Source organism: Balaenoptera musculus, chromosome 9 (genome assembly GCF_009873245.2).
Source record: "Balaenoptera musculus isolate JJ_BM4_2016_0621 chromosome 9, mBalMus1.pri.v3, whole genome shotgun sequence".
In the NCBI taxonomy this organism is placed as follows: domain Eukaryota; kingdom Metazoa; phylum Chordata; class Mammalia; order Artiodactyla; family Balaenopteridae; genus Balaenoptera; species Balaenoptera musculus.
In genome coordinates this window covers 53,087,220-53,115,176 of record NC_045793.1, presented here as the reverse complement: position 1 = coordinate 53,115,176, position 27,957 = coordinate 53,087,220, and the positions used below count along the sequence as shown (strand labels likewise).

General features: G+C 38.4%; 1 protein-coding gene across 2 annotated transcripts; it reads left to right on the top strand.

Annotated features, from left to right (window-relative positions):
- Window positions 1-440: 440 nt before the first annotated feature.
- On the top strand, window positions 441-27,333 carry FAM221A (family with sequence similarity 221 member A). 2 transcript variants are annotated; one of them, XM_036863599.1, is made up of 7 exons: window positions 441-576; window positions 3,652-3,825; window positions 6,926-7,116; window positions 9,164-9,370; window positions 13,786-13,893; window positions 17,005-17,087; window positions 26,982-27,333. In XM_036863599.1, the coding sequence occupies exons 1-7, from the start codon at window positions 512-514 to the stop codon at window positions 27,048-27,050; spliced, it is 897 nt and encodes a 298-aa protein (XP_036719494.1). In that variant the 5' UTR covers window positions 441-511; the 3' UTR covers window positions 27,051-27,333. The 2 variants fall into 2 exon arrangements, with proteins under 2 accessions (XP_036719494.1, XP_036719495.1); XM_036863600.1 differs by lacking the exon at window positions 13,786-13,893 and having other exon boundaries at window positions 463-576.
- The last annotated feature ends 624 nt before the right edge of the window (window positions 27,334-27,957 follow it).

Sequence of the window (27,957 nt, the reverse complement as noted above, 5' to 3'; positions counted from 1 at the left end):
GACAACCAAACTGGACGCAGACACTCAGGACTACTGATTTTACGTCACAGTTTTTTAAACGACAAATTTGAAAACACGGCTGGCGATTATGGGGAGGTGGGCCTCACACGTTCCAGAACCTTCTCACAACCAGCGAAAAACGCTGCACAAAGAAATAACCCATGTTCTGTGCATCCATTACATGCAAGGCATTGCACTCCCTCGTCACTCGTTATTTTACAAGGACACCTGCCAGACCAGGGAAAACGAGAGGGACAAGGTTTGCGGAGGGCGGTAAACAGCATCCCGAGCGCGGCGGCGTTGAGCGTGGAGGCCAGGTTTCTCGTGGGCAGCCAGGTGGAAGCGCGCGCCCTGCGTGGTCACCGCGGTCTTCCTGCGGGCCAATCGGGAGGCGGGTGGGAGGGGGCGCGGCCGGCCAGGGCGGGACCAGTTTTGGCTCCTCAGGGTTCTGCTCACGTGCGCAGGGCGGGCTGGGGCTCCAGAGCCGGCGCCTCCCGGTTCCCCGCCCGCCATGGAGCGGCTGACGTTGCCCGCCGGCGGCGCGGCGGCCGTGGACGAGTACGTGGAGTACCGGAGGTGAGGCGGCGGCTCCGCGGGGCCAGGAGGCCCCGGGCAGGCCCGGTCCCTCTCGCTGGAGGAGCTCTGGAGGCGCGGGCGGGCCCGGTCCCCCATCGCGGGAGGAGCGCTGGAGGCGCAGGCAGGGGCCCAGCGCTGGCTCGCTGGGGCTCCCGGAATCCCTTCCCGGGCTGGTGGGGGAGGCTTACATTGATTGCAGGTTTTCTCTTTCTGTAATTAAATATTGTACTGACACGCAGTTCTATCTAATAAGTTTCTTCCGAGGCAGTTTAAAAGGCTTCCCGCTCTGACCTCTTTGAGGAAGGATTATTAACTAGATTTATGCAAAGATCCTTTTTTTTTTTCTTCTAAACTGCCAGTGTAGATTACACATTGAGTACTCGGGGCCTGTAAAAGCAGCCATCAAGTTTGCATGTTAACTTAGTAATAGGGTAAGTCGTGAACTTCTAAACGTGCTCCCACCCCCGAGGGGCTGGTTTTAAGAGAAGGACACTGGTGTAGTGTTGGTGGTTCTGGAGAAACTCTCCTCTGGAAACTGGAAGTGCAGCCGCTCCTGGGACTTTAGGGAGTGATTCACTGCCTGGGGCCCTGACAAAGGCCGATGCACCTGTAGTGATGTGTTTTTTTGGTCTCCCAAGAAAGGTTTTTGACAGTTGGGAAATTGGGTGAGTGGGAATTACTGGAGAGGGACAGGCAGGAGGACAGGGAGTTGAGGCGCGCGCGCGCGTGTGTGTGTGTGTGTGTGTGTGTGTGTGTATGTGTGTATAAGGGGGAAGTGAGACGATTGTATCCTCACCTGGGAAGCTTGAGCGGCCTGAAACCCAAGCCAGAGGAGTTGCTCTGCTTAAAGGTGGTCGCCCCAGGGCTTCCCTGGTGGCGCAGTGGTTGAGAATCTGCTTGCCAATGCAGGGAACACGGGTTCGAACCCTGGTCTGGGAAGATCCCACATGCCGTGGAGAGACTGGGCCCGTGAGCCACAAACTACTGAGCCTGCGCGTCTGGAGCCTGTGCTCCGCAACAGGAGAGGCCGCGATTGTGAGAGGCCCGCGCACCGCGATGAAGAGTGGCCCCCGCTTGCCGCAACTAGAGAAAGCCCTCGCACAGAAACGAAGACCCAACACAGCCAAAAATAAAAATAAATGGATAAATTAATTAAAAAAAAAAAGTGGTCGCCCCAAATTACTTGGGCAAATGAGTTCCTATCTGACTGCACTTCCCTCTGGCTGTCTAGGTGACATACTTTTGGGTAATGCCTAGAAATGTCTTGGTAATTCTGAGCCAGAAAAAGTGAGGGTGAGAAGCTTGATGGGTCAGGCCTCATTCCTGGTTCAGGTAACGCGAGGAGACTTGTGCCCAGAACGGCTTCCACCCAGCCCTCACGTAGGGCAGAGCCGGCTCTTTGAGGCTCCAAGTCTTACATTTCCCTGGGAGCAAGTTGCTGGGTCCTGATGTTGACTGATAACTTAGATATTTAGATATTCAGGTATGTGGAATGTGGGCCTTCAGTTGTAGTCTCTTGCCTGGCCCAGAAAATGTTAGGGCCTGGGAGGAAATTATTTTTCAAACGTAAACTACCTGGAATAATTCTCTAAAAGTTAGGGGCTTGCTGCTCAAAGTGTAGCAGTCACGGCATCACCAGGGAGCATCACCAGGCCCTCTTCAGTCATTTTAATCTGAATCTGCATTTGAACTAGATTTCTTGGGGATTCTGTAAATAAAGTTTGAGCTACACTGGTTTAGAACTTAAAATCAAATGATCTCTTTCTTTAAAGATCTGCATTGATCTTAAGGCCTTTTTAGTACCTGTTGGTATACTTCTTGGTAGCTTTAATAAAGTGAAGTGGCTCAAAACTTATCTCAGAATAAAATGCCCTTTGTTTTAATTTTTTTTACTATTGTGTATCTAAATTATTTAAGTAAGGAAGAAGCTTGTAATGGTTTCATAGCCTCTGAGTTGGTTTTATTCATCTACCTCAGCTAAAGGTTTGAAAGTATGGAAAAGGGTATGGACTGCACCAAAAATTATGTAGCATTCTGCAAGCAACACTTTTCATGACTTTTAAAGGGGGTATTTTCAAGGAGATATTTCTTCAATTTTAATTGTGCTTCCTTTTCCTCCAAGGAGTCCAATTCTTAATTTCCTAAGAAATTAAGAAAGAGTGTTGGCTTAATTTTTCCCATAAAATTTTGAGGTCGGTCTTCTGGAATTAAACAGTGTTACACCTGATTACTCAGTGCATATGTTGGGTTTGAGCTGGTGCAAATCCAAGGGTGTTTGTGGGTCCCATCTTAGTTTAAACTCCTGGCCAGGGTTTGGAGTCAGGTGTGGGCATTAGTCATGTTATCTTCAGTGTCAATGTTTTTTGTACTATTTGTTTTTTTGGGGGGGGACTATTTTTGTTTTTTTAATTATTTATTTATTTATTTATGGCTGTGCTGGGTCTTCGTTTCTGTGCAAGGGCTTTCTCTAGTTGTGGCGAGCGGGGGCCACTCTTCATCGCGGTGCACGGGCCTCTCACTGTCGCGGCCTCTCCCGTTGCGGAGCACAGGCTCCAGACGCGCAGGCTCAGTAGCAGTGGCTCACGGGCTTAGCTGCTCCGTGGCATGTGGGATCTTCCCAGACCAGGGCTCAAACCCGTGTCCCCTGCATTGGCAGGCAGATTCTCAACCACTGCGCCACCAGGGAAGCCCGGGGGGACTATTTTTTAAGGAGGAAAATATTAGAATTTTTTTAGCAGTTTAGGCTCTAGCTTTTAATGCGAAAAATGAGCATGTTTGCTTCAGAATCAAAGGAAAAATTGAGATGAATATGTGGTAATTCTCTAGTGGTAAACCTGTATCATTGAAGTCAGATGTTATGAATTCATTGACTTTCTTATTCATAATTCTCTTTTATATGGGAAGTAAAAGCTTTATTACTATTGTGTGTAATTTTGCTATTAACATGAGCCTAAGTAAAAAAAAGCCGAAGCAGCCTTTCCTTTGACTATACAAGTATAGTTTAATTTTAGAGTTTAGTATTTTTAACCTGGAAAATAAATACACAAGGCTTAAGAGAAATATTTTTTGTTGTAGAATTGTTGGTGAGGATGATGGAGGGAAACTTTTTACTCCTGAAGAATATGAAGAATACAAAAGAAAAGTCTTACCTATGCGTTTACAGAACAGATTATTCGTGAGCTGGCGATCACCAACTGGAATGGATTGTAAACTTGTGGGTCCAGAGACACTGTGTTTTTGTACCCATAGGTAAGATATTTTATTGCTAAGGTTTCCGGTGATTAGGAAATATAAAACTGTAGCAGAGCATATCTTCCTTCTCTAAATAACATTATTGGTGATAATTGGGAAACATTTGAAAACAGGCCTTTATATACCAATAATATGCCAGAAATTATTTAAGGTTTTTTGGGGCTATATTTTAAAAATTTCTGTTGTATCCTATTAGAACTCATTATGGAGTCTATCAGCTTAAGCATCTTTTCTCTTACCATTGGTAAGAAAGATATTGGTGCCCCTGTGGCTTTGCCAGGGGCCTTTCAGTTAGGCTGGGGAGCAGAGTCTGCCTCTCCCACCACTGGACAAGGTAGTAGAGGATGGGTCATCAGACTGCAGAGCTGATTTTATTTTTATTTTTTTCTCTGCAGAAAGAGTTTATTTTATTTATTGATTTTCACCTTTCATTATGAACATTTTCAGACACACTCAGTATTGGAGAGTATGGTATAATCGACCCCCACATAGCCATTCTTCAGCTTACATAAGTTATGCAGAACTGATTTTAGAGTTGCTTGAGTTGAGCTACACTGAACAGGTTACCAATCTACAAATAGAATCATTTCTCCTCACATTTACTAATCTCCCTTTACACTTTAAGAAGTGTGTTGTATGAATACCTTTCTCTTTTATTTACACACACACACACACACACACACACACACACACACACGCCTGTGAAGGATTGGTTCCAGGACCCACTGCGGACACCAAAATCTGGGGATGCTCAAGTCCCATAGCTGGGCCCTCCTATCTGCGGATGTGGATTCAGCCAACCTCAGATCATAAACATAGTAGGAACACAATACGTGGTTGGTTTAATGCCCAGATGAGGAAGCCATGGATACTGAGGGCCTACTGCATATTTACTGAAAAAAAAATCTGCAGTTTAAACCTGTATTGTTCAGGGGTCAACTCTGTGTGTGTGTGTGTGTGTGTGTGTGTGTGTGTGTGTGTGTGTACATACATGTATATATACCTTTCTTTAAACAAAAATACAAGCACACAGCTTTTTATGACAAGTGGTCCTCTTCTGAGAAAAGCACATGGAGGAAAGGAAATACATGAGGCTCCAACCATTGATGTGTGTTACCTATACCTGAGGTTTGCATTTTGCTGTGTTTATCCTGTTCTACTTTAAATTTTATGACTGTCACGGGTCTTAGTTGTAAAGCTCAAAAGGGCAAAGCTGCTTCAAGGAAAAATCACAGAAACTATTATGTGGCTTTAGGTAACGACTTCAACTTTCTGTTCCAAAGGAACCATGGGAGAGCCGCTCTGTTCTGATAGTTTCTGGGGCTCCTTCCTGAGGTACTCTGTGTAGTTGCTGTTTACAGACTTGCAGTTTGCTGGAGGTTGTTAGGCAGTTGCTAGGATAAGTAATGTTGTGTATAGACTGACTTGAAATTTATTTAGCAACCCCAGATAAAAACACTGTGGAGGAATGGAGGATGAGGGTTATGTTGATATCTTTCAGAATTGAAGAGGACTTTGGTAAATTTATGTTAGTTTTATCATTTATCCTTGTAAAAATTTAGTGCCAGTCTCATATCTATGTATAATTGTACAGCATGGAATTAACCTTCAAAAGTGACCCAACCCCACTTGGATGGAAAAGTTCTTTAGTACCAGTCACTCAGTGAGATCTCTGTCTAAATTAATTTTTCCCTATTATGGACGTGAAACATTGGTTATTTAAGGAAAATGAGGAATATATAGAAACGTAGAAAGAAAACTCACCACCTAAAGCCAGCTGCTGTTAATATGTTTTACTATGTTCTTGTACTTTTTTCTTTACATAGTTCATTTAGTTGTTAATTATATGTATGTATAAATATTGAACCAGTTTTTCATTACAGAATCACGGGAATGTTTCCACATGGTTCGTAGTAATTGCAAACAAGATATTTAATACCTGCTTGATATTCCAGCTAGTCCAGTGGTGTTCATTGTGTTTTCCCCAGAGCTATGACGGAGTCTCAGGGGCGTACCAGGTGGAAGGGCAGGTTAGGGGAAGGACAGACTCCAATTATGGCTCTTCGCCTTGCTTTAACCAATTCTGCTTTTATCTATTTTGTATAGTATTATGGTTCTGTAAAAGATTTTATTTGAAGAAAAATTTCCACTGGTAAAGAGTTTGAAAACTGTCTTCTAGTAATATACTTATCCATTCCCTTATTATGAGTACGTTTTATATATATTGCTATTGTAAGTACTGTTGCTAATGCTATCCTTATGCACAAAGCTCTTTATATACATGGAATAATTTTCTTAGGGTGTATTCTTCAAAAATGAACCATCTAGGTTAAAGGATGCATCTTTTTATGTTTCTTGAAACCCTATTAAATGGGATTGGTTCTTTTGTAACACTCTTGACAGCATTGTGAAATATGTACAGTTAAGAAAACTTTGGCTCTCTTTGCTAAGTGAAAAATGGTATCTCATTGTTATTTTAACTTCTATTACCTAGGATAATATTGAGAATAATAAGTTTAATATTATTTTACTGAGTATCACTTAATGAGAAGGAAGCCAGTGGCCTGAGAAAATTACATACAGCATTTTAACAAAGAGCTTTGGCTTTGAAAGGTGTTGATAATTTATTTTGAAGTTTAAAGTTAAAAATTAAATTATATTAAAATAAATAGCATTAATATACGTTTATTGAACTTATTTCAATTTTAAGTAGCAAACCTGTGAAAATAAATGTAAATAATGCACTTTGATAAAAAGAATTTTCATGAAGAAGTTTTTTCATACTCTTGGGTTGTGCTTCTGTATTAAAGAATCTGTAGTGGTATTTTAAGATAATTATTTGCTATTTCTTTGTATATTGTTGTGAAAATTCTTCTTAAATAATTAAAAATAAAAATCTAGATGGGTGAAGATTTTATCAGACCAAAGCAACATAGCTGACAAATACTGCATGCAGGGGAGTGTACTTTCAACCTTACTGATAAGAACAATGAAACAAAATTAAAAATGAAAAAGAATCATTTTGCATTTAACAGAACAGCAGTTGTAATTTCTGGCAGTACCTGCATTGTGCTTTTATTTCTTCTATTTTTTTTAGGTATAAGCAACATAAAACTGACTTTGAAACGATTCCTCAGCAGCGCCCCATCAGTCTGCCTTGTCAAGTGACGGGCTGCCCATGCAGGGCTTACCTCTACGTGCCTCTGAATGGCATGCAGCCCATTCGCTGCAGGTGCAAGCACTTTGCTGATCAGCATGGTGCTGGGCCTGGCTTTATGTGCAATGCCTGTGAGTTACATTATGATAAACACACAAACAGAATGCTTTTATCTCCTTATTGAATGTTTAATGTGTCTCTGTGCCAGTTTCATTCAGCTACAGCGACATTAAACAACTAGGATGATGGATAGCTACTCTAAAATTTTATTTTTGTGGAAAATCTCAGTTATTTATATGCTTTGCAGTCATCAACCTTAATCTCTAATCTCATGTAATTCAAATAAGTTAAGTAATAGTAATAGATTTTAAAGAATCACTAGACATGATCTGATTCAAATTTTTGAATCGTGGACGTTTTACCAACTGAATTCTATTTACAGAATAATAATCCTTAAAAAGGATTTTATCAGTCGAAAAATTTTTTATAATTTCCTGGCAGATTATTATGTTATTGCCTAAGACATAGGTTGATGGGAAAAGCAAAATGTAACATGATGCTTTTAACACTTTGTAGGCAATAGCACCCTTTCTCAATACCTATACCCAAATCCCAGCCACCATCCCATATACCCTGTCTCTTCATCCTTTTAAAAACCCTTTGAAATAGATAGGATTTTTTTTTAATTCTTTTAAAAATTTTAAAAATTTTATTTTATTTTTACTTATTTTACTTATTTATTTTTGGCTGCGTTGGGTCTTCATTGCTGCTCACTGGCTTTCTCTAGTTTTGGCTAGCGGGGGCTATTCTTTGTTGCTGTGTGCTGGCTTCTCATTGCGGTGGCTCCTCTTGTTGCGGAGCACGGGCTCTAGGCACGCGGGCTTCAGTAGTTGTGGCACGCGGGCTCAGTAGTTGTGGTTCATGGGCTCTAGAGTGCAGGCTCAGTAGTTGTGGCACATGGGCTTAGTTGCTCTCTGGCATGTGGGATCTTCCCAGACCAAGGCTCGAACCTGTGTCCCCTGCACTGGCAGGCAGATTCTTAACCACTGTACAACCAAGGAAGCCGTAGGTAGGATATTTTAAAAAATAGGTAAAATATTTTTCTTCAGGAGGTAGTTTTTCCAGTTCTTTTTGTAGTATCTTGAATTGAAATCTTATGATGAAATATGTTATAAAACATTTTTAATGACAGTGGCAGAAATAAATATGTTTCACTGACGAAGTATGGGAGTGTTTGAATAAAACTTATTTATTATGTGCCTTGGTTCCCATACACATTTGTCAGAAGTGTGAGTGTGTAAAGATTTTGTTAATGGTGTATTCTGGACTCCATTTCAATGTGGCTTGTTTTTTTTTTTTTACAAACAGTAATTTTATTGATATAATTCACATACTATATAATTCATCCATTTTGAGGGTACAACCTAATGGGTTTTAATATAGTCACAGAGTTGTACACCCATCACCACAATAAATTTTAGAATATTTTCATCACCCCAAAAAGAAATTCCATATCGATTAGCAGTCATTCCTTATTTCTTCCTCCCCTCAGCTCTAGACGACTAATAATCTACTTTCTGTCTCTGTGGATTTGCCTGTTCTAGACATTTCATATAAGTGGAATCATAGAGTATGTGGTCTTTTCTGATTAGCATCTTTCACTTAGTGTAATGTTTTTATGATTCATCCATGCTGTAACATGCATCAGTACATCTTTCCTTTTTGTTGTTAAACAGTATTGTGTTGCATCTTTCTATGTCTTTGGGTTGGCCTTCCAATATGGCTTTTATGGAGAATTGACCCACAGAGACGTTTCCACATTATTTCTTCACCACTGGGCTGTCCCCCCCATACCTGCTTTTAACTCAGTATTTGAGGAGAGGGCCTGTATTTCCTGGCTCTCCAGTGTTTAGCTCAGTTTCCTTTAGTCCTGATTGGTTTTTCCAATTTTTTTTTTTTTTGCTACGTACTCTCTTACCACTTTAGCATCTTTTAAAAGTAAGAGCAGTGGCAGGGAGGGAGTGAGTTCAGGGGCTAGAGGTAAGAGGTACAGGGGCCAGAGCACAGTGTGTGAGGAATCCAGATTCAGGTGATTTCGGCCAAGCTAAGTGGTTTATAGGGCATACAGCTCATTACCTATATTTAAAAACGTTTGACTTTGTTTACATCTTGATTCAGGTTCTAAGTGTTCAGGATTCCATAGTTGCTTCACTTGTGCTTGTGGTCAGCCTGCATATGCCCATGACACAGTAGTGGAAACTAAGCAAGAAAGACTGGCTCAGAGAAAACCAGTGGGACGGGATGTTCCTTATGCAGCAATGGGAGGACTAACTGGCTTTAGCTCGCTGGCAGAGGACTACATGCGATTAGATGACAGTGGAATTGGTAAGTGATGATATATGAACTGTGAGCTTGTCATATTGTGCTAACACAATATGTGTTATGTGTGCTAACAATAGTGAAGCCTTGTATTTGTTTTGCACTTTAAGTTCTTCATGTTATTTTCAAAAAATATTCTCTCATTTGATTTTTATTTTTTTTAAAAGATTTTATTGTCACTATCTGATGTATGATTATTACAGAAAAATTAGAAAACATAAGGGAAACCTACCCCAATACTCGTACCGAAATCCCAACTCACAACCCCATTGTTTGTAATAGCGGAATAATAATTTGTTTTATTTGATATAGTTTACCTGTTGTCCTATTGTATGTAATTTTTGCCATTATAACATCTCATTTTGGAAACATAGGCTTTTGTCCATGTGTGTATGTACATGCATGTGTGTACATGTTATCACATCTGTAGTAATGTATGCTCATATGTCTACATGTATGTACACAAATATATCTGCTTGCATATATAAAAACTTAAAGTAATATACAGAGAAGTTTAATTGGATATATCTCAAACTATTGAAGGTAGCTGGATCCTTCTGGGGAAAAGAACTATGGTTCCTATCTACTTTAAATACTTCTATGTGTGTGGATTTTTTTTTCATAAAAAGCATGTATTACTTTTATTTTTTTCATTACAAAGATTACAAAACCATAAATGAATACTTTCTTGTTAAAAAAGATTCAAACAAGTCCCCCTTGAATGCTTTTCTTAACCCCAGATTCTTTCCTAGAGGGTGATTTGCTGTCATTAATTGATTTGTATTCTCTTTTTAACGTACATTTTTATAGTTTACTTTTTTTTAAACTTCGAATAATTTTTGAAGGCCTATTTATATCAGGACATACAAATCTACTTATTTTTTAACTGCTTCATAGTATTCCACACTATAGATATATATCAGTTTATCTGAACCATTTCCTTGTTCATGGCATTTAGATTGCTTCCATTTTATTTTTTTGCCTTTACAAACATCGTGCCCCCCAAATCCTTGAACTTGCTTCCTTGTGTACTATGTGGATTTGACTCTAAGGCCGATGGAGAGAAGTAGAATTGTTGGGTTGAAGAGTGTGCACATGTGAAATTGTAATACATTCTGTCGAATTGCCCTCCAAAAATGCTGTACTTGTTTATACTTCCTTTAGTGATGTTTTAGCTTACCTATTTCCAAACATTTATGCTGATCATTGATGTCATTAAACTTAGTTTTTTTGCCAGTCTAATGTGTGAAAATGTTATCATTGTTTCAGTTCAGTTGATTTCCCTCGTTATTAGTGAGATGAGAGTCTTCTTATATTTAGTGGCCGTTTTACTTTCTGTGAATTGTCTGTCCATATACTTTGCTCATTTTTATGTTTTTATATTTTCTCATTGATTTATAAGAAGTCTTCTTATATATTCTGTATACTAATCCTTTGTATTTATTTTGCAGATATTTTCTTCCAATATGTCATTTGTCTTTTGGGTTTTTTACTTCTTATTGTTGTTGTTTTACAGTTTTTAAATGTAGGAAGCAGACCATCCCTACTCTAATTTTATAAATATGTTCTCCTTCACTTTACTTTAATGCTTAATTTTTTTGCTTTTATGTTTAGCTTTCTTATGTATCTGGAATTTATTTTTTGTGAAAGTGTGAGGTGTGTATAACTTCAGTTTTTGTCCAAATCAATGGCAAGTTATACAAACACCATTCTTCCCAAATAATTTGAAACTTTACCTTCACCATATTCTATCATACTTTCTATTTTGTGCCATTGGCCTAATTGCATACTTTGTGCCAATATTTCATATTTTTAATTATTGTTCTTCATAGTGTGCTTTGATAATTGGTATGGTAAATTCTTCCTGTTTGTGTTCGTTTTTCAGGATTGTCTTGATATATTTGTGCATTTTCTCTTCTAGGTTATTTTATAACTAGCTTGTTAAATTCCATAAATAAATCCTTTTTCAATTTTTATGGATACATGATTGTATTAGGCTCATGCAACAGTTAACAGAAAACCCAGTTATCAGTGGCAAACAAAAAATGATGGTAATGATGTTGTTGATGATAATTACGACTTTGTACTGCGAGCCTTGTTCCAGCCTCTTTATATCTATTACCTCATTTAATCCTCACAGCAACTCTGAGTTAGGTGCTATTATTAATCCTTTTTGCAGATGAGGAAACTCAGCACAGAGTAGTAAAACATCTTGTTCTGTGTTATTCAGCTAGTAAGTGGTAGGACTGGGTTCAACCCAAAAATTGTTCTGGGCTCATTAGTCAGCCTCATTATTGTCTATTTCTGTGCAACTACCATATTGTTTTCATTACTACAGCTTTATAATAAATTAATATGTATGACTTCATTTTTTTACTTTAGAATTTTCCTGACCTATTCTTCCCTTTTAATTCTTTCAGACTTTTGGCATTATTTTTTAAAAACATTCTATTATTATAAAACATTCTATTATTTTAGTTGAATATGTAGATTAATATAGGAAGATTTGCTGTTTTAAAATATTGAGTCTCTTCATTTCTTTGTCTTCTTCTGTGTAGCTTAGTGGAATTCTGAAGTTACCTTCATGAAAGTCCTGCACAATTCTTAATTTTATTTCTAGATATTTCATCTTTTTTATAGCTATCATATATGGATTTTTCCCTTCCTTTATATTTTCTAGCTGATTATTGTTTGTTTCTGAAAAAGGAAATGTTGTATGCTGCTTTTGTTACCAGTCATTATTACTTAATCTTAAGATTTTAAATGTAAATCTTTAGTTGATTTTGCATATACAGTTGACCCTTGAACAACAGGGCTTTGAACTGCAAGGGCCCATTTATACATGGATTTTTTTTCAGTAGCAAACACTATGATACTATACAATCTGTAGCTGGTTGAATCTGCAGGTGTGGAACCGTGGATACGGAAGGCTGGCTGTAAAGTTATATGTGGATTTTGACTGAGTGAAGGGTTGGCACCCTTAACCCCTGCACAGTTCAAAGGTCAACTGTAATGATAGTTTTGCTTCTTCCTTTCCAATATTTATGACTCTTCTTACTCTTTGACTAATCAGAATGACTGGTACTTTCAGAACAATGCTAAGTAATAGTGGTAGTAGCTGGCATCTTTGCCTTTTTGTGACTTCTGGTATTTTATCACTTAAGTATCTTTATAATATAAAGAAAAAAGAACTTTTCCTTCTGGCCCCTGCTGGAAGGTGGGGTGAAGAAAGATGAGAACGAGGAGAGGAGACATAAGATGTTTTTGTCTTGATTTTAGATGTAGGGGAGCCTGGAGAAGAGGGACGTCTGCTCCATTAGCCATGTAGAGTCCTGGACAGCGATGATCTTTTGCTGGAATTTGTTCCTTTGTGATACTGAAGGAGCCTGTAGTAATTCCCAGCTCCTGTGGGGTGCTTGGAAGGCAGGTGAGCTGTGAGGCAGTGGGCCTGCCATAGCATCTCTTCATAGCAAGGGGCAAAGGTGACTGCAGAGCAGAGCTAGATGTGGTTCCCCTGAGCTCTGGGGGATTCGGTAGAAAAAGTGGCAGGCAGCTGAGAGGTCTGTACTTCTAGTGAGAGTGTGTGAGGCTACCAGGCCCTACCAAGCTGAGAGACTAAATTGCAACTTAGGCCAGCCTTTAGCATTTGAGATCAGTAGTGCACACAGCAACCAGAGAACACACAAGGACCTGGCTGGACCTGAGCCCCCTTCTCTGATCTTCCCACAGGTCACAAGAGGGAGGAGCTGGGGAAGGAGGGGTGCAGGAATCTGAAAGGCTGAGCAATTGTCCCACACTATTCACTTTATAGGAAAGGACTGAGAGTTTATTTCCTTCTCTCTACCCGTGGATGGGGGTAGGCATGTGGGGGAGGGGTGGTTTGTGAAGAAATAGAGGACTTATTAATTTTTTCTGCAGCTTCCTTCCTTTCGGTCCAAAAGTGAATGTAGCAGTTGGTCTTTGTAGTTTGTGGTTTAGGATTGTGATTGTTTCCTCATTTCATTGAAGAAGTTTTCTTTATTTTTTCATATTTTGTTTCTAGATGGTTTCCCAGTGAGGAATAGAGGAAAAATACACTTATTCTATCCTCTTCAACTAGAGGTTTTTAAATTCTGAATGTCTTGCTTTTGATAATGTTTTGTGATTATGTTAAGGTCTTATACTTCTTTGCTGACATACAGTTACATTCGTGCATTTTTTTTTTTCCTGTGAGAAGGTCTCTGAGAAATGCAGAAGTACTTTTATCCATTTGCCTTTACTTTATATGGCAAAAATTTATATAAACAAAAATTTTCATTGTACATAAAGGATTTTTCTAATGATTCTGCTTGGGGTTCTAATTTATTTCACATTTGAAATAACTTCTTTGTATTCTAACAAATAAAGATTTAATTTTCATTCTTCACATATTTTGTTCTCAGGTGCACCTTCAGTTGAATTTTTAGACTCTCCAGTTACAGCCATGGACCACCCATTTCTAAAAGCATTTCAAGCATCATCTAGCTCTTCTCCAGAAACACTAACAGATGGTAATGAAATTAAATTGAGAAATATTTTTGGATGTAGTAAAGAATATAGATTGATACATTTTCCAGATTACTCTTTTTTTCCAGTATTACCACAATTTGATTATCATTTCACTTTTATATTGGCCAGGCACTGAGAAAAAGCAAGAGTCTTCATTTTAATAGGGAAAAATTGTTAAATCTTGGAATTATGAGGATTCTGATAATACAAAAATTTGGAGTTTTAAAACCTTATTCTGGTACATGTTATTGCTTTGATCTGAATAAGAGAGCCCTCTAGTGGACTAATTGCCTTGATCCTTTAGGCTCTCCCAAACAAGGTGTAATCCCTTGATAATTATAGATTAGCAAGGTTTTACCATTTATAAATTGCACATAAAAATGAATAAAGTTCATTTTTATACATTTTTAAGTATTCTATTTCCTTTATGGAAAACAAGAATAAAAACGAAGAAGGAATTTGTATGATTTATGATGTATTTAATATTTTAAAATATTCTGAAATGAGAATTTTCTTTGATTTATTTGTGTTTTCATACAACCTTTTCATGTACACTGACTTTTTCCACAAGGGATTTGCACAATGAAGTAATTATAAAGTGTAGGTAGAAGTAAGAAATCAAAACAAAAGAAAGGGACACAATTGTGTCACTTTTTTTTTAGTGAGGTATAGTCGATTTACAGTATTATATTCCTTTCAGGTATACAACATAGTGATTCAGAATTTGTATAGATTATACTCTATTTAAAGTTATTATAAAATATTGGCTATATTTCCTATGCTGTACGATATATCCTTGTAGCTTATTTATATGTAGTAGTTTCTATCTCTTAATCCCCTTCCCCTATCTTGCCCCTCCCCAACTTCCCTCTTCCCACTGCTGACCACTAGTTCATTCTCTATATCTGTGAGTTGTGTCAACTTTCAAAGTTAATGTAACTATTACATTAAGCTGCAGTTTTGACTGAGTTGTAGTGGTAGCCAAGGTACAAAAAGGAAGGTGAGATCAGTTAAATACTTTTCCTTATTAGAAAGGAGGAGCCATGAATTCCTCGGTGCACATGAAAGTTGTACCAGTGCTGGATTTTTTTTAATAAATTTATTTATTTATTTGTTTTTATTTTTGGCTGCGTTGGGTCTTCGTTGCTGCGCACGGGCTTTCTCTAGTTGTGGAGAGCGGGGGCTACTCTTGGTTGTGGTGCGTGGGCTTCTCATTGCGGTGGCTTCTCTTGTTAGGAGCACGGGCTCTAGGCACGTGGGCTTAAGTAGCTGTGGTACGTGGGCTCTAGAGCGCAGGCTCAGTAGTTGTAGCGCACAAGCTTTGTCGCTCCGCGGCATGTGGGATTTTCTGGGGCCAGGGATCGAACCTGTGTCCCCTACATTGGCAGGTGGATTCTTAACCACTGTGCTACCAGGGAAGCCCCCCAATGCTGAATTTTAAAGATATTTATGTAGTGACCCTCAATGATGCAGTAGCCCAAGCTTCTTAAAAACTTTTTTTCAGCAAATGCAGCCTCTGGTTGGTTAATTCTGATACTTACCTTTGATAAAAGTGGTAATATCCCATTTTACCAGGTAAATGGTAACATACCATTTATTAAAATGTAACTCAGTGAAGGTGATTCTGCAAGAAACTTAGCTCAGATGGTCCAGCGTGATCCAGGGAAAGACCCAGGGTTTACAGACGAATGGATAGAGAGCATATATTCTAAGCAATTTTTCTTGTTTTTCTCAAGAAGATTTGTATTAGGTAGTTGTTGGCAGTGTGGTTATACTCTGTGGTCATCATCTGGAGTTACATGATTTTTATGTTGCTGGTTGAGGGTGAATTCATATGCTTTAAAAACAAGAACAGGTGTTCAGGTTGATATTCTATTTTGGATGTGAAGGGACCCAACCAAGACATTCACCTGAAATGAAGGTGAACTTTTCCATGGAATTAGGTGCTGGATTTACCTACAAGGAAAACCAGATTTTCTGTCCTGAAGCGATTTTAAATTCCTTTCGGTACATAAACTAGTTCTTGACAAGGTTAAAAAAAGTGAATACCATGGAAATGGTTAAAATTATTTTAGTTTTGAAAAATTTCAAAGCAGGAAATAGCATTACTTTTGGTTGACTATACAAACTCTCTTAGTCTGTTCAGGTGGCTGTAACAAAATACCATAGACTGGGTTGCTTATAAACAGCAGAAACTTATTTCTCACAGTTCTGGAGGTGGGGAAGTCCCAGATAAAGGTGCCAGCATGGTTGCGTTCTGGTGACAGCGCTCTTCCTGATTCACAGCCAGTGCCTTCTCCTTGTGTCCTCACATGGTAGAAGGGTTGAGGACTCTCTACGGGGTCTCTTTTATAAGAACACTAATCCCGTTTGTGAGCGCTCCCCCCTCATGATCTAAGTACCTCCCAAAGGCCCCACCTCCTAGGACCATCACATTGGGCATTAGGATTTCAACATATGAATTTTGGGTGGTCGGGGAGGGGTCATGAACACAAACATTCAGACCATAGTGCAAACCTTCAATAGTTACTTCTGTGCATTATCTGTTACAGTGTTACGTGAATTTCTAGCTATAAAATGTAAAAAGTAGTTGAACAAAGCTGAATGAGTTCTGATGTGAAATAGCTATATGGTGTTATTTAATATGAACCACTTGAATATTTGGAGAATGTTTACCAATGAACATTACTTTTGTCTTATGATGCCCTGCTTTCTGAAAAAGAGGGAGTAGGATCAATGATTCATTTAGATCACTTCTGGTTTGAAAAACACAAAATAATCACTCAGTAGGAGGAAAGTTTTTTTTCTGTTTTTTATTTCAGAAGAATTTATAATTATATGAATACAGTTGACTCTTGAACAACACAGCTGGGTTAGGGACCCCCACCCCTGTGCAGTTGAAAAATCCTCGTATAAGTTTATAGCTAGGCCTCTGTAACCACAGTCCCTCTGTATCCATGGTTCCTCCACATCTGCAGATTCAACCAACCTAGGAGCATGCAGTAGTGTAGTAGGTATTTATTGAAAAAAATCTGAGTATAAGTGGATACACAGTGCAAACCCATGTTGTTCAAGGGTCAACTGTACTTAGATTTTTTTTTTTTCCTTATTAGTAGGTACAAGCAGTCAAGTTTCTTCCTTAAGGAAACCTGAAGAGGATGATATGGCTTTCTTTGAAAGACGATACCAGGAAAGGGTAAGTCTGTAGGAAAATCTGCTTACATTAAGCATTTACTTGTAACAGAGACACTGTAGAACAACTATATATTGATTGTGGATCATCATTCAAAATTATAACGTCTGCTTATAGCTAGTGTTAGGCCTTGAGGCTTATTTAGAACAATTCAGAGAGAAACAGGACTAATGAATATGATAATTTATGGAGGTCATCAAGATTGACTAAATATACACATAAAATTGTCAATAATAAACATCAGCCTGAGCAGATTTGTAAATTATATATATATTGAATTCTTTTTTTTAAATTAACTAATTTATTTATTTTTGGCTGCGTTGGGTCTTCATTGCTGCGCGTGGGCTTTCTCTAGTTGCAGTGAGTGGGGCCTACTCTTTGTTGTGGTGCGCGGGCTTCTCATTGCGGTGGCTTCCCTTGTTGCAGAGCACGGGCTCTAGGCACGTGGGCTTCAGTATTTGTGGCATGTGGGCTCAGTAGTTGTGGCTCGTGGGCTCTAGAGCGCAGGCTCAGTAGTTGTGGTGCACAGGCTTAGTTCCATGACATGTGGGATCTTCCTGGACCAGGGATCGAACCCATGTCCCCTGCATTGGCAGGTGAATTCTTAACCACTGTGCCACCAGGGAAGTCCCTGTATATTGAATTCTTAAGGTATAGTATTTCTTCTCCTTAGTGGCTTCTAGGTATAGGCAGACTCAAGTTAGAATTACCCAATAGCCTTTAAGAAGCAGAACACTAAACATAAACATATTTTAACAATTTTCAGGGCTCAACAACTACAGTGTTGATGTGTTCCCTGCTTTCAGTAATGATAATTTTCATCAGTTCACCACCACACCATAAACTCCTTGGGGATAAGTATAGTATATTTTATTATCTGTATTTTCCCCAGAAGTAAGTACAGTGCCTTGTACATAAGATGTTTTCAATAAATATTTATGGAAAATTGAAAAGATAAATACAGGTGTAATTGATATTTGCTTTCACACATGTCATCTACTTACACATGTGATGTGTTTCATGTCAGTGTTCATATCTGAAAGTTTTGTTTTATTCTTGTTTATTGCCAGGTGAGGGTATGCTGGCTTGATGAGGCATGGGGGATTATATCCAGCCATATGATACATTCCCCAAAGTGCTTTCCTTAGGATTATTTTATAGTTGCTTTGTGGGCGTTCATTGTCTCTCTGACTAGGTAGTAAGTGCCATGAAAGTAAAGACACTCATCACTTTTTGTTATATTCTCTACAACTCTTAAACAAGAGCTTGTTGAGTAACTAAAGGTGTGGAAAAAGGAGACCATTAAATAAATTCACCATCCAAGAGCAGAGGAAGTGAGTAGGGGACAGAGAGATTAGCATGTCTTTCCTATTGAAGAATTTTAAAGTAAAGGGGGAGAGTGTTTGGTATGACTTAAGGCAGAGCTAGAAAGTAGAACTTTCTGCAGTGATTTGGATATGATTTAAGGCAGAACTAGAAAATAGAACTGTCTATTTATCACTGCAGTGATAAATATTGTCTGTGCTATAGCCATTCATCATATGTGGCTATATATGTCTAAATTTAAATAAATTAAAAATTATTTCCTCAGTCACACTATCCATGTTTCAGGGGCTCAGTAGCCACATGTGGCTAGTGGCTACGTTGTTGGGCAGTGCAGAAAGTTCTTTTGGAAAGCTCTGAACTAAGAGAAAGAGGTGGTGGTAGAATTTCACGGGGAGGATGAAATAGAGTGAGGAAAGAAGAGGCTATTTTTGCAGCATCATCAAGGATAGACTTTTAATCAAATCAGTCTGTGTTCTTAGAACACAAACATTCACAGCTGAACTTTAGTTTTTCCTCATAGGCTTATGAGGGACAGGGTTCTAGAACTCCTTCCTTCCCTCCTCCAGGAGCTTGGGTAATGTTGACTGCCTTGAAAAACATGCTGATGGTATTTGCTTGTGGCAAGGTAAAGGGGGTAGTTCTTATCTGTGAATGTTTTAGGGGATATACCCGGCCCATCCAGACTGCTTATTATAAATAGACCTAGAATTTATGGATTTATGGGATGTGGTTTATAACTCTTCAGCCTGTGTGATTTATGGATTGATGAGATACAGCTTATAACCTCTCCAGCCTGTGTGATGAATGGATTATAAAAACTAAGAAAATCAAACCTAAACAACTTCCTCTGAGCTGACGTGTATCAGACACGTTGTTAGTACTCATCGTTTACTCCAAAAAACTACGACAGGCACCACTGAGGGAAAAAGGATGATTAGGAAACTAAGTCTGATGGGTTCAGGGCCCCTTTAGAAAGCAGTGCTACATCTGAATCTGGTTTTGCTTGTATCCTTTGCTACTCATTGGTATCACTGGGTGTGGGGAAGAATCTATGATTAGTGTGAGTTGGTTTTGATAATTGAAGCCTTTGTGGTAACATAGTTTACTAACTACCTTTACATATTATTAAAGAGTTGCTTCTTAGCTTCTGTAATATATCAGGTCAAATTATATTCTTCCATTGTGGATGGCCTTTGGTCTCTTTTCCTCAAGAAAGGAGAATTTTATTAAGGAAACAATTATTAAAGGTCAGCTAGGTGCAAGACACTGTGTTAATGCCAGGAAATTAAAAAAAAAAAAAAATTTAGGGAGAGGGCAGACAGCAGAAGCAAGAAGAACTACAGTCCTGCAGCCTGTGGAACAAAAACCACATTCACAGAAAGATAGACAAGATGAAAAGGCAGAGGGCTATGTACCAGATGAAGGAACAAGATAAAACCCCAGAAAATCAACTAAATGAAGTGGAGATTGGCAACCTTCCAGAAAAAGAATTCAGAATAATGATAGTGAAGATGATCCAGACCTCGGAAAAAGAACGGAGGCAAAGATCGAGAAGATGCAAGAAATGTTTAACAAAGACCTCGAAGAATTAAAGAACAAACAAACAGAGATGAACAATACAATAACTGAAATGAAAACTCCACTAGAAGGAATCAATAGCAGAATAACTGAGGCAGAAGAACGGATAAGTGACCTGGAAGACAGAATGGTGGAACTCGCTGCTGCGGAACAGAATAAAGAAAAAAGAATGAAAAGAAATGAAGACAGCCTAAGAGACCTCTGAGACAACATTAAACGCAACAATATTTGCATTATAGGGGTCCCAGAAGGAGAAGAGAGAGAGAAAGGACCCGAGAAAATATTCAAAGAGATTATAGTCAAAAACTTCCCTAACATGGGAAAGGAAATAGCCACCCAACTCCAGGAAGCGAAGAGAGACCCATACAGGATAAACCCAAGGAGAAACACACTGAGACACATAGTAATCAAATTGGCAAAAATTAAAGACAAAGAAAAATTATTGAAATCAGCAAGGGAAAAACAACAAATAACATACAAGGGAACTCCCATAAGGTTAACAGCTGATTTCTCAGCAGAAACTCTACAAGCCAGAAGGGAGTGGCATGATATACTGAAAGTGATGAAAGGGAAGAACCTACAACCAAGATTACTCTACCCAGCAAGGATCTCATTCAGATTTGATGGAGAAATCAAAAGCTTTACAGACAAGCAAAAGCTAAGAGAATTCAGCACCACCAAACCAGCTCTACAAAAAAATGCTAAAGGAACTTCTCTAAGTGTGAAACATAAGAGAAGAAAAGGAACTACAAAAACAAACCCAAAACAATTAAGAAAATGGTCATAGGAACATACATATCGATAATTACCTTAAACGTGAATGGATTAAATGCTCAAACCAAAAGACACAGGCTTGCTGAATGGATACAAAAACAGGACAAGAGACCCACTTCAGACCTAGGGACACATTCAGACTGAAAGTGAGGGGATGGAAAAAGATATTCCATGCAAATGGAAATCAAAATAAAGCTGGAGTAGCAATACTCATATCAGATAAAATAGACTTTAAAATAAAGAATGTTACAAGAGACAAGGAAGGACACTACGTAATGATCAAGGGGTCAATCCAAGAAGAAGATATAACAATTATAAATATATATGCACCCAACATAGGAGCACCTCAATACATAAGGCAACTGCTAACAGCTATGAAAGAGGAAATCGACAGTAACACAGTAATAGTGGGGGACTTTAACACCTCACTTACACCAATGGACAGATCATCCAAACAGAAAATTAATAAGGAAACAGAAGCTTTAAATGACACAATAGGCCAGATAGATTTAATTGATATTTATAGGACAGTCCATCCAAAAACAGCAGATTATACTTTCTTCTCAAGTACGCATGGAACATTCTCCAGGAGAGATCACATCTTGGGTCACAAATCAAGCCTCAGTAAATTTAAGAAAATTGAAATCATATCAAGCATGTTTTATGACCACAACGCTATGAGATTAGAAATGAATTACAGGGAAAAAACCGTAAAAAACACAAACACATGGAGGCTAAACAATACATTACTAAATAACCAAGAGATCACTGAAGAAATCAAAGAGGAAATAAAAAAATACCTAGAGACAAATGACAATGAAAACACGACGATCCAAAACCTATGGGATGCAGCAAAAGCAGTTCTCAGAGGGAAGTTTATAGCTATACAAGCCTACCTCAAGAAACAAGAAAAATCTCAAATAAACAATCAAGCCTTACACCTAAAGGAACTAGAGAAAGAAGAACAAAGAAAACCCAAAGTTAGAAGAAGGAAAGAAATCATAAAGACCAGAGCAGAAATAAATGAAATAGAAACAAAGAAAACAATAGCAAAGATCAATAAAACTAAAAGCTGGTTCTTTGAGAAGATAAACCAATTTGATACACTATTAGCCAGAATAATCAAGAAAAAGAGGGAGAGGACTCAAATCAATAAAATTAGAAATGAAAAAGGAGAAGTTACAACAGACACCGCAGAAATACAAAGCATCCTAAGGGACTACTACAAGCAACTCTATGCCAATAAAATGGACAACCTGGAAGAAATGGACAAATTTTTAGAAAGGTATAACCTTCCAAGACTGAACCAGGAAAAAATAGGAAATATGAACAGACTAATCACAAGTAATGAAATTGAAACTGTGATTAAAAATCTTCCAACAAACAAAAGTCCAGGACCAGATGGCTTCACAGGTGAATTCTATCAAACATTTAGAGGAGAGCTAACAACCCTCCTCTCAAACTCCTCCAAAAAATTGCAGAGGAAGGAACACTCCGAAACTCATTCTATGAGGCCACCATCACCCTCATACCAAAACCAGACAAAGATACAACAAAAATAGAAAATTACAGACCAATATCACTGATGAATATGGATGCAAAAATCCTCAACAAAATACTAGCAAACAGAATCCAACAACACATTAAAAGGATCATACACCATGATCAAGTGGGATTTATCCCAGGGATGCAAGGATTCTTCAATATACGCAAATCAATCAATGTGATACACCATATTAACAAATTGAAGGAAAAAAACCATATGATCATCTCAATAGATGCAGAAAAAGCTTTTAACAAAATTCAACACTCATTTATGATAAAAACTCTCCAGAAAGTGGGCATAGAGGGAACCTACCTCAACATCATAAAGGCCATATACGACAAACCCACAGGAAACATCATTCTCAATGGTGAAAAACTGAAAGCATTTCCTCTAAGATCAGGAACAAGACAAGGATGTCCACTCTCGCCACTATTATTCAACATAGTTTTGGAAGTCCTAGCCATGGCAATCAGAGAAGAAAAAGAAATAAAAGGAATAAAATTGGAAAAGAAGAAGTGAAACTGTCACTGTTTGCAGATGACATGATACTATACATAGAGAATCCTAAAGATGCCACCAGAAAGCTACTAGAGCTAATCAATGAATTTGGTAAAGTTGCAGGATACAAAATTAATGCACAGAAATCTTTTGCATTCCTATACACTGATGATGAACAATCTGAAAGAGAAATTACAGAAACACTCCCATTTACCACTGCAACAAAAGGAATAAAATACCTAGGAATAAACCTACCTAGGGAGACAAAAGACCTGTATGCAGAAAGCTATAAGACACTGATGAAAGAAATTAAAGAGGATACCAACAGATGGAGAGATATACCATGTTCTTGGATTGGAAGAATCAATATTGTGAAAATGACTATACTACACAAAGCAATCTACAGATTCAATGCAATCCCTATCAAACTACCACTGGCATTTTTCACAGAACTAGAACAAAAAATTTCACAATTTGTATGGAAACACAAAAGACCCCGAATAGCCCAAGCAGTCTTGAGGGAAAAAAATGGAGCTGGAGGAATCAGACTCCCTGACTTCAGACTATACTATAAAGCTACAGTAATCAAGACAATATGGTACTGGCACAAAAACAGAAACATAGATCAATGGAACAAGATAGAAAGCTCAGAGAGAAACCCACGCACCTATGGTCAACTAATCTATGACAAAGGAGGCAAGGATATACAATGGAGAAAAGACAGCCTCTTCAATAAGTGGTTCTGGGAAAACTGGACAGCTACATGTAAAAGAATGAAAGTAGAACACTCCTTAACAGCATACACAAAAATAAACTCAAAATGGATTAGAGACCTAAATGTAAGACCAGACACTGTAAAACTCTTAGAGGAAAACATAGGAAGAACAGTCTTTGACATAAATCACAGCAAGATATTTTTTGATCCACCTCCTAGAGTAATGGAAATAAAAACAAATATAAACAGATGGGACCTAATGAAACGTCAAAGCTTTTGCACAGCAAAGGAAACCATAAACAAGATGAAAAGACAACCCTCAGAATGGGAGAAAATATTTGCAAATGAATCAACGGACAAAGAATCAATCTCCAAAATATATAAACGACTCATGCAGCTCAATATTAAAAAACAAACAACCCAATCCAAAAATGGGCAGAAGACCTAAATAGACATTTCTCCAGAGAAGACATACAGATGGCCAAGAAGCACATGAAAAGCTGCTCAACATCACTAATTATTAGAGAAATGCAAATCAAACCTACAACGAGGTATCACCTCACACCAGTTAGAATGGGCATCATCAGAAAATCTACAAATAACAAATGCTGGAGAGAGTGTGGAGAAAAGGGAACCCTCTTGCACTGTTGGTGGGAATGTAAATTGATACAGCCACTATGGAGAACAGTATGGAGGTTGCTTAAAAAACTAAAAATAGAATTACCATATGATCCAGCAATCCCACTACTGGGCATATACCCAGAGAAAACCATAATTCAAAAAGACACATGCACCCCAATGTTCCTTGCAGCACTATTTCAGTAGCCAGGTCATGGAAGCAACCTAAATGCCCATCGACAGACGAATGGATAAAGAAGATGTGGTACATATATACAATGGAATATTACTCAGCCATAAAAAGGAACTAATTGGGTCATTTGTTGAGACGTGGCTGGATCTAGAGACTGTCATACAGAGTGAAGTAAGTCAGAAAGAGCAAAACAAACATTGTATATTAACGCATATATGTGGAACCTAGAAAAATGTACAGATGGACTGGTTTGCAGGAGAGAAATTGAGACACAGATGTAGAGAACAAACGTATGGACACCAAGCAGGGAAAGCTGCGGGGTGGTGGTGGTGTGATGAATTGGGCGATTGGGATTGACATGTATACACTTATGTATATAAAATTGATGAGTAATAAGGACCTGCTGTATAAAAAAATTAAAAAATTAAAAATTAAGGAGGAGCAAGAGGAGGTGTTTTTGCTCTTTGGACACTGTATTAGGTGGATGTATTTGCTAAGTACCATTTGAAATGAGTAAACGCTGCTTTGGCTTTTGTTGTTTGTTTAGCATATTTGATCTTTTTTGATGTTACTGCAAATGTAACACTTGGCCCTAAATGAGAGGGGTAAGGGGACTAGCATTTGAGTGCTTATTAAGTACCTAGATTTATATATATATAAATAAAATCTTATTTAAACCTTTATAACGACCCTATTACATAGTGCCTATTACGATGACCTTTTTTACAAAGGACAGAACTGTTGGTTAGTAGCTTGCCTCAGATGGTTAATCAACAGTAGAGGTACGATTCAGGTGTTCTTCTGACTCCGAGGCCCATAATCTTTGCCTCAGAACAGAGTGTTCTTTGGGGGTCCTTCAGATGGCCTGTTGACCTTTACAGTGTACAAGAGTGACATGAGTGTACGATTTTTATTTATTTATTTTTTTGGCCGTGCCACGCAGCATGCAGTATCTTAGTTCCCTGACCAGGGATCGAACTCGTACGCCCTGCAGTGGAAGTGTGGAATCTTAACCACTGGACCTCAAGGGAAGTCCCGAGTGTATGATTTTTGAATGAGGTTCCCAGCCAACTCAAAGAGGAGAGAGAGAGGGAGAAAATGGGTAAGAGACAGAGGTGAGATTCATTCAATTTTATTTTTAGGAGGTTACTTGCAGTTTGGTGACATTGGGTAGAGTGGTTTTGCCAGGCCTCTTCTGGTTTCTTGGTATTATTCCCATCGTATTAGGAAGTAAGAGGCCTTGCCTCCACCCACCATGCCCCATATTTTCTCTCCCCTTCTCTTGCAGGGGTAAGGCAGTGGTGCTGCCTTGGAATTGGTGTGTGTGAGTGTGAGTGGCAGTAAAAGGAAGGTGGGTTTTGTGTTCTATGGAGTCTTTTTTTTTTTTCCCAAGGAAGGGGTTTATATGTTTCTAAAAGATCAGAAGGCTGCTGCTTAGGGTATGCAGGCTTCTTCTTTGTTTCAGTTACAGTGGAGAAGGACAACCTTCAGGAAGGTAACTGTTGAAATGTAGAAATCAGAATTATAGGTAACTGTCCTTTAAGCAGTATGTGTTCCAGAGATAATCCAACTGGATTAGGTGTATTCCTGTAACGCTGTAGGGAATGTGCATAGGCTGGATGTAAGGTTAGGCATTTAAGCTTTTCTTTTTTTTAACTTTAGTGGCAATTAAAATTAATCATTTCTCCAAAGCAATATTCATTATATGTTATTTTTGTTAAAATGTTTTTGTAAAGTTGAAATCAAACAGTACTTGATAACTTTTTTAAAAAATTTATTTATTATTTTTGGCTGCGTTGGGTCTTCATTGCTGCGTGCAGGTGTTCTCTAGTTGTGGCGGCTTCTCTTGTTGTGGAGCACGGGCTCTAGGCATGCGGGCTTCAGTAATTGCAGTACGCGGGCTCAGTAGTTGTGGCTCGCAGGCTCTAGAGCGCAGGCTTAGTAGTTGTGGCACACGGGCTTAGTTGTTTCACAGCATGTGGGATCTTCCCGGACCAGGGCTTGAACCCGTGTCCCTGCATTGGCAGGCAGATTCTTAACCACTGCGCCACCAGGGAATTCCCTGATTACTTTTTTAATTAAAAAATTTTGTCATTCTTTGACTGTGTTTGAGATACACACACACACACACACACACACACACACACACACGCTCACTCACACACTGAGATAGAGACAGAGCCCTTGACAGGACCCCTCTCTGCAGGGTTCTCGCTTTTGTGCTCATTCTGTGAGTCCTCTGTTCAGTCAATACTCCTCAAATCTCTCCCGTGTGCTGGGCTGCGTGTGAAGGGGTGTGTGTGTGTGTAAATGAGACTCTCTGCCTCTTCCCCCTCCCTCTGACCCATTCTCTGTCTCTAAGGTGTTACTGAAGTACGCCCTGGCTCTGAGAGAGAAGAAGAGAGGAAACAGAGGAGGGAGAGGAGTTGGGAGCTTGCATACCCCAACAAACCATATTTTAAAAATGCAGTTAGGTCCCTTCAACAATCAGATTGTGGCTTTAGTATTTAGCAGCTTAATAACCGCTAAGTAACTGTGTAAAATGGCTGTGATAAATAAGACATGAACCCAAATGAGGTATGTGCAACCTTTTTTCTTCTTTAGGATGTTTTACAAATTATTATATCAACAAATATTTTAAATTTTCAGATAAAAATGGAAAAGGCTGCTAAGCAGAAAGGAAAAGCACCATTGCCATCAACTACAAAACCTTCATGAAGACTACTGGGGAAATTAAAACCAGCATCCAAATATGTCTTTTGTGTGTTAATTATTTAAGTATAATAATACAATTTATTTTTCCTCAAATTATTTACTTCTTTTTCTGTGTAAAAATATCTTTTTGAATGTTAATTTATTTAAGTGAAAATACCTTATATTACTTTTGTCAAAATTCATGATTTATTACTTTATATAAACTTTTCCTCTCTCCTAACAAATGAGGTTATTTTTATATTAGCCAAAAGCTTAAAGTACAGTAAATATTTTTAGTTTATAATAGTTTAACTTTTTCAGGCTATTTTAAAAATTAAAGATGTTATTGAGAGTTTTGAACAAATATATTTCATTCAAAATAGTTACATGAAAATCCTTAATTTTTTTATCTTTCAAACTTTGTAATGTTGATTTGTTTTAAAATAAAAAAGTGTATTTTAAAATTATATAGTCATTTTCTAGTGGTATCTAATGATTTTTAAGTTGTTTTGTTAACTATGCATTGTTTATTAACTGTATTGATGCCTCCCGTGTGCCACTTCAAATTCTCTTGGTGCACCTCTAACTCCAGTACTGCTGTGAAACACTTCCAAGCAGGCTTCTGACAGCTTCACATGGAAGCCATTTGATGGCACTTTGTCTTGCTGTCTTCTCTAAAGATCCTCTGACACTGTAGCTTGGGATGCCCACTGGAACCCCTCTGCATCATACATGTATGAAATACACGGGTGGGTTAATGACCTTGGGACCAAACTTGACTAATGGGAGGTGGAAGCCAATAGATAGATAAATAGTTCCCCTTCCTTCTGCTGGGAAGACAGTTCTGAGATGCCTTTCATAATCTTTCTCAGAAAATAGGATTGAGCACTAGTCACCCATAGCAATGGTCAACCCCATAATACATCCTTAT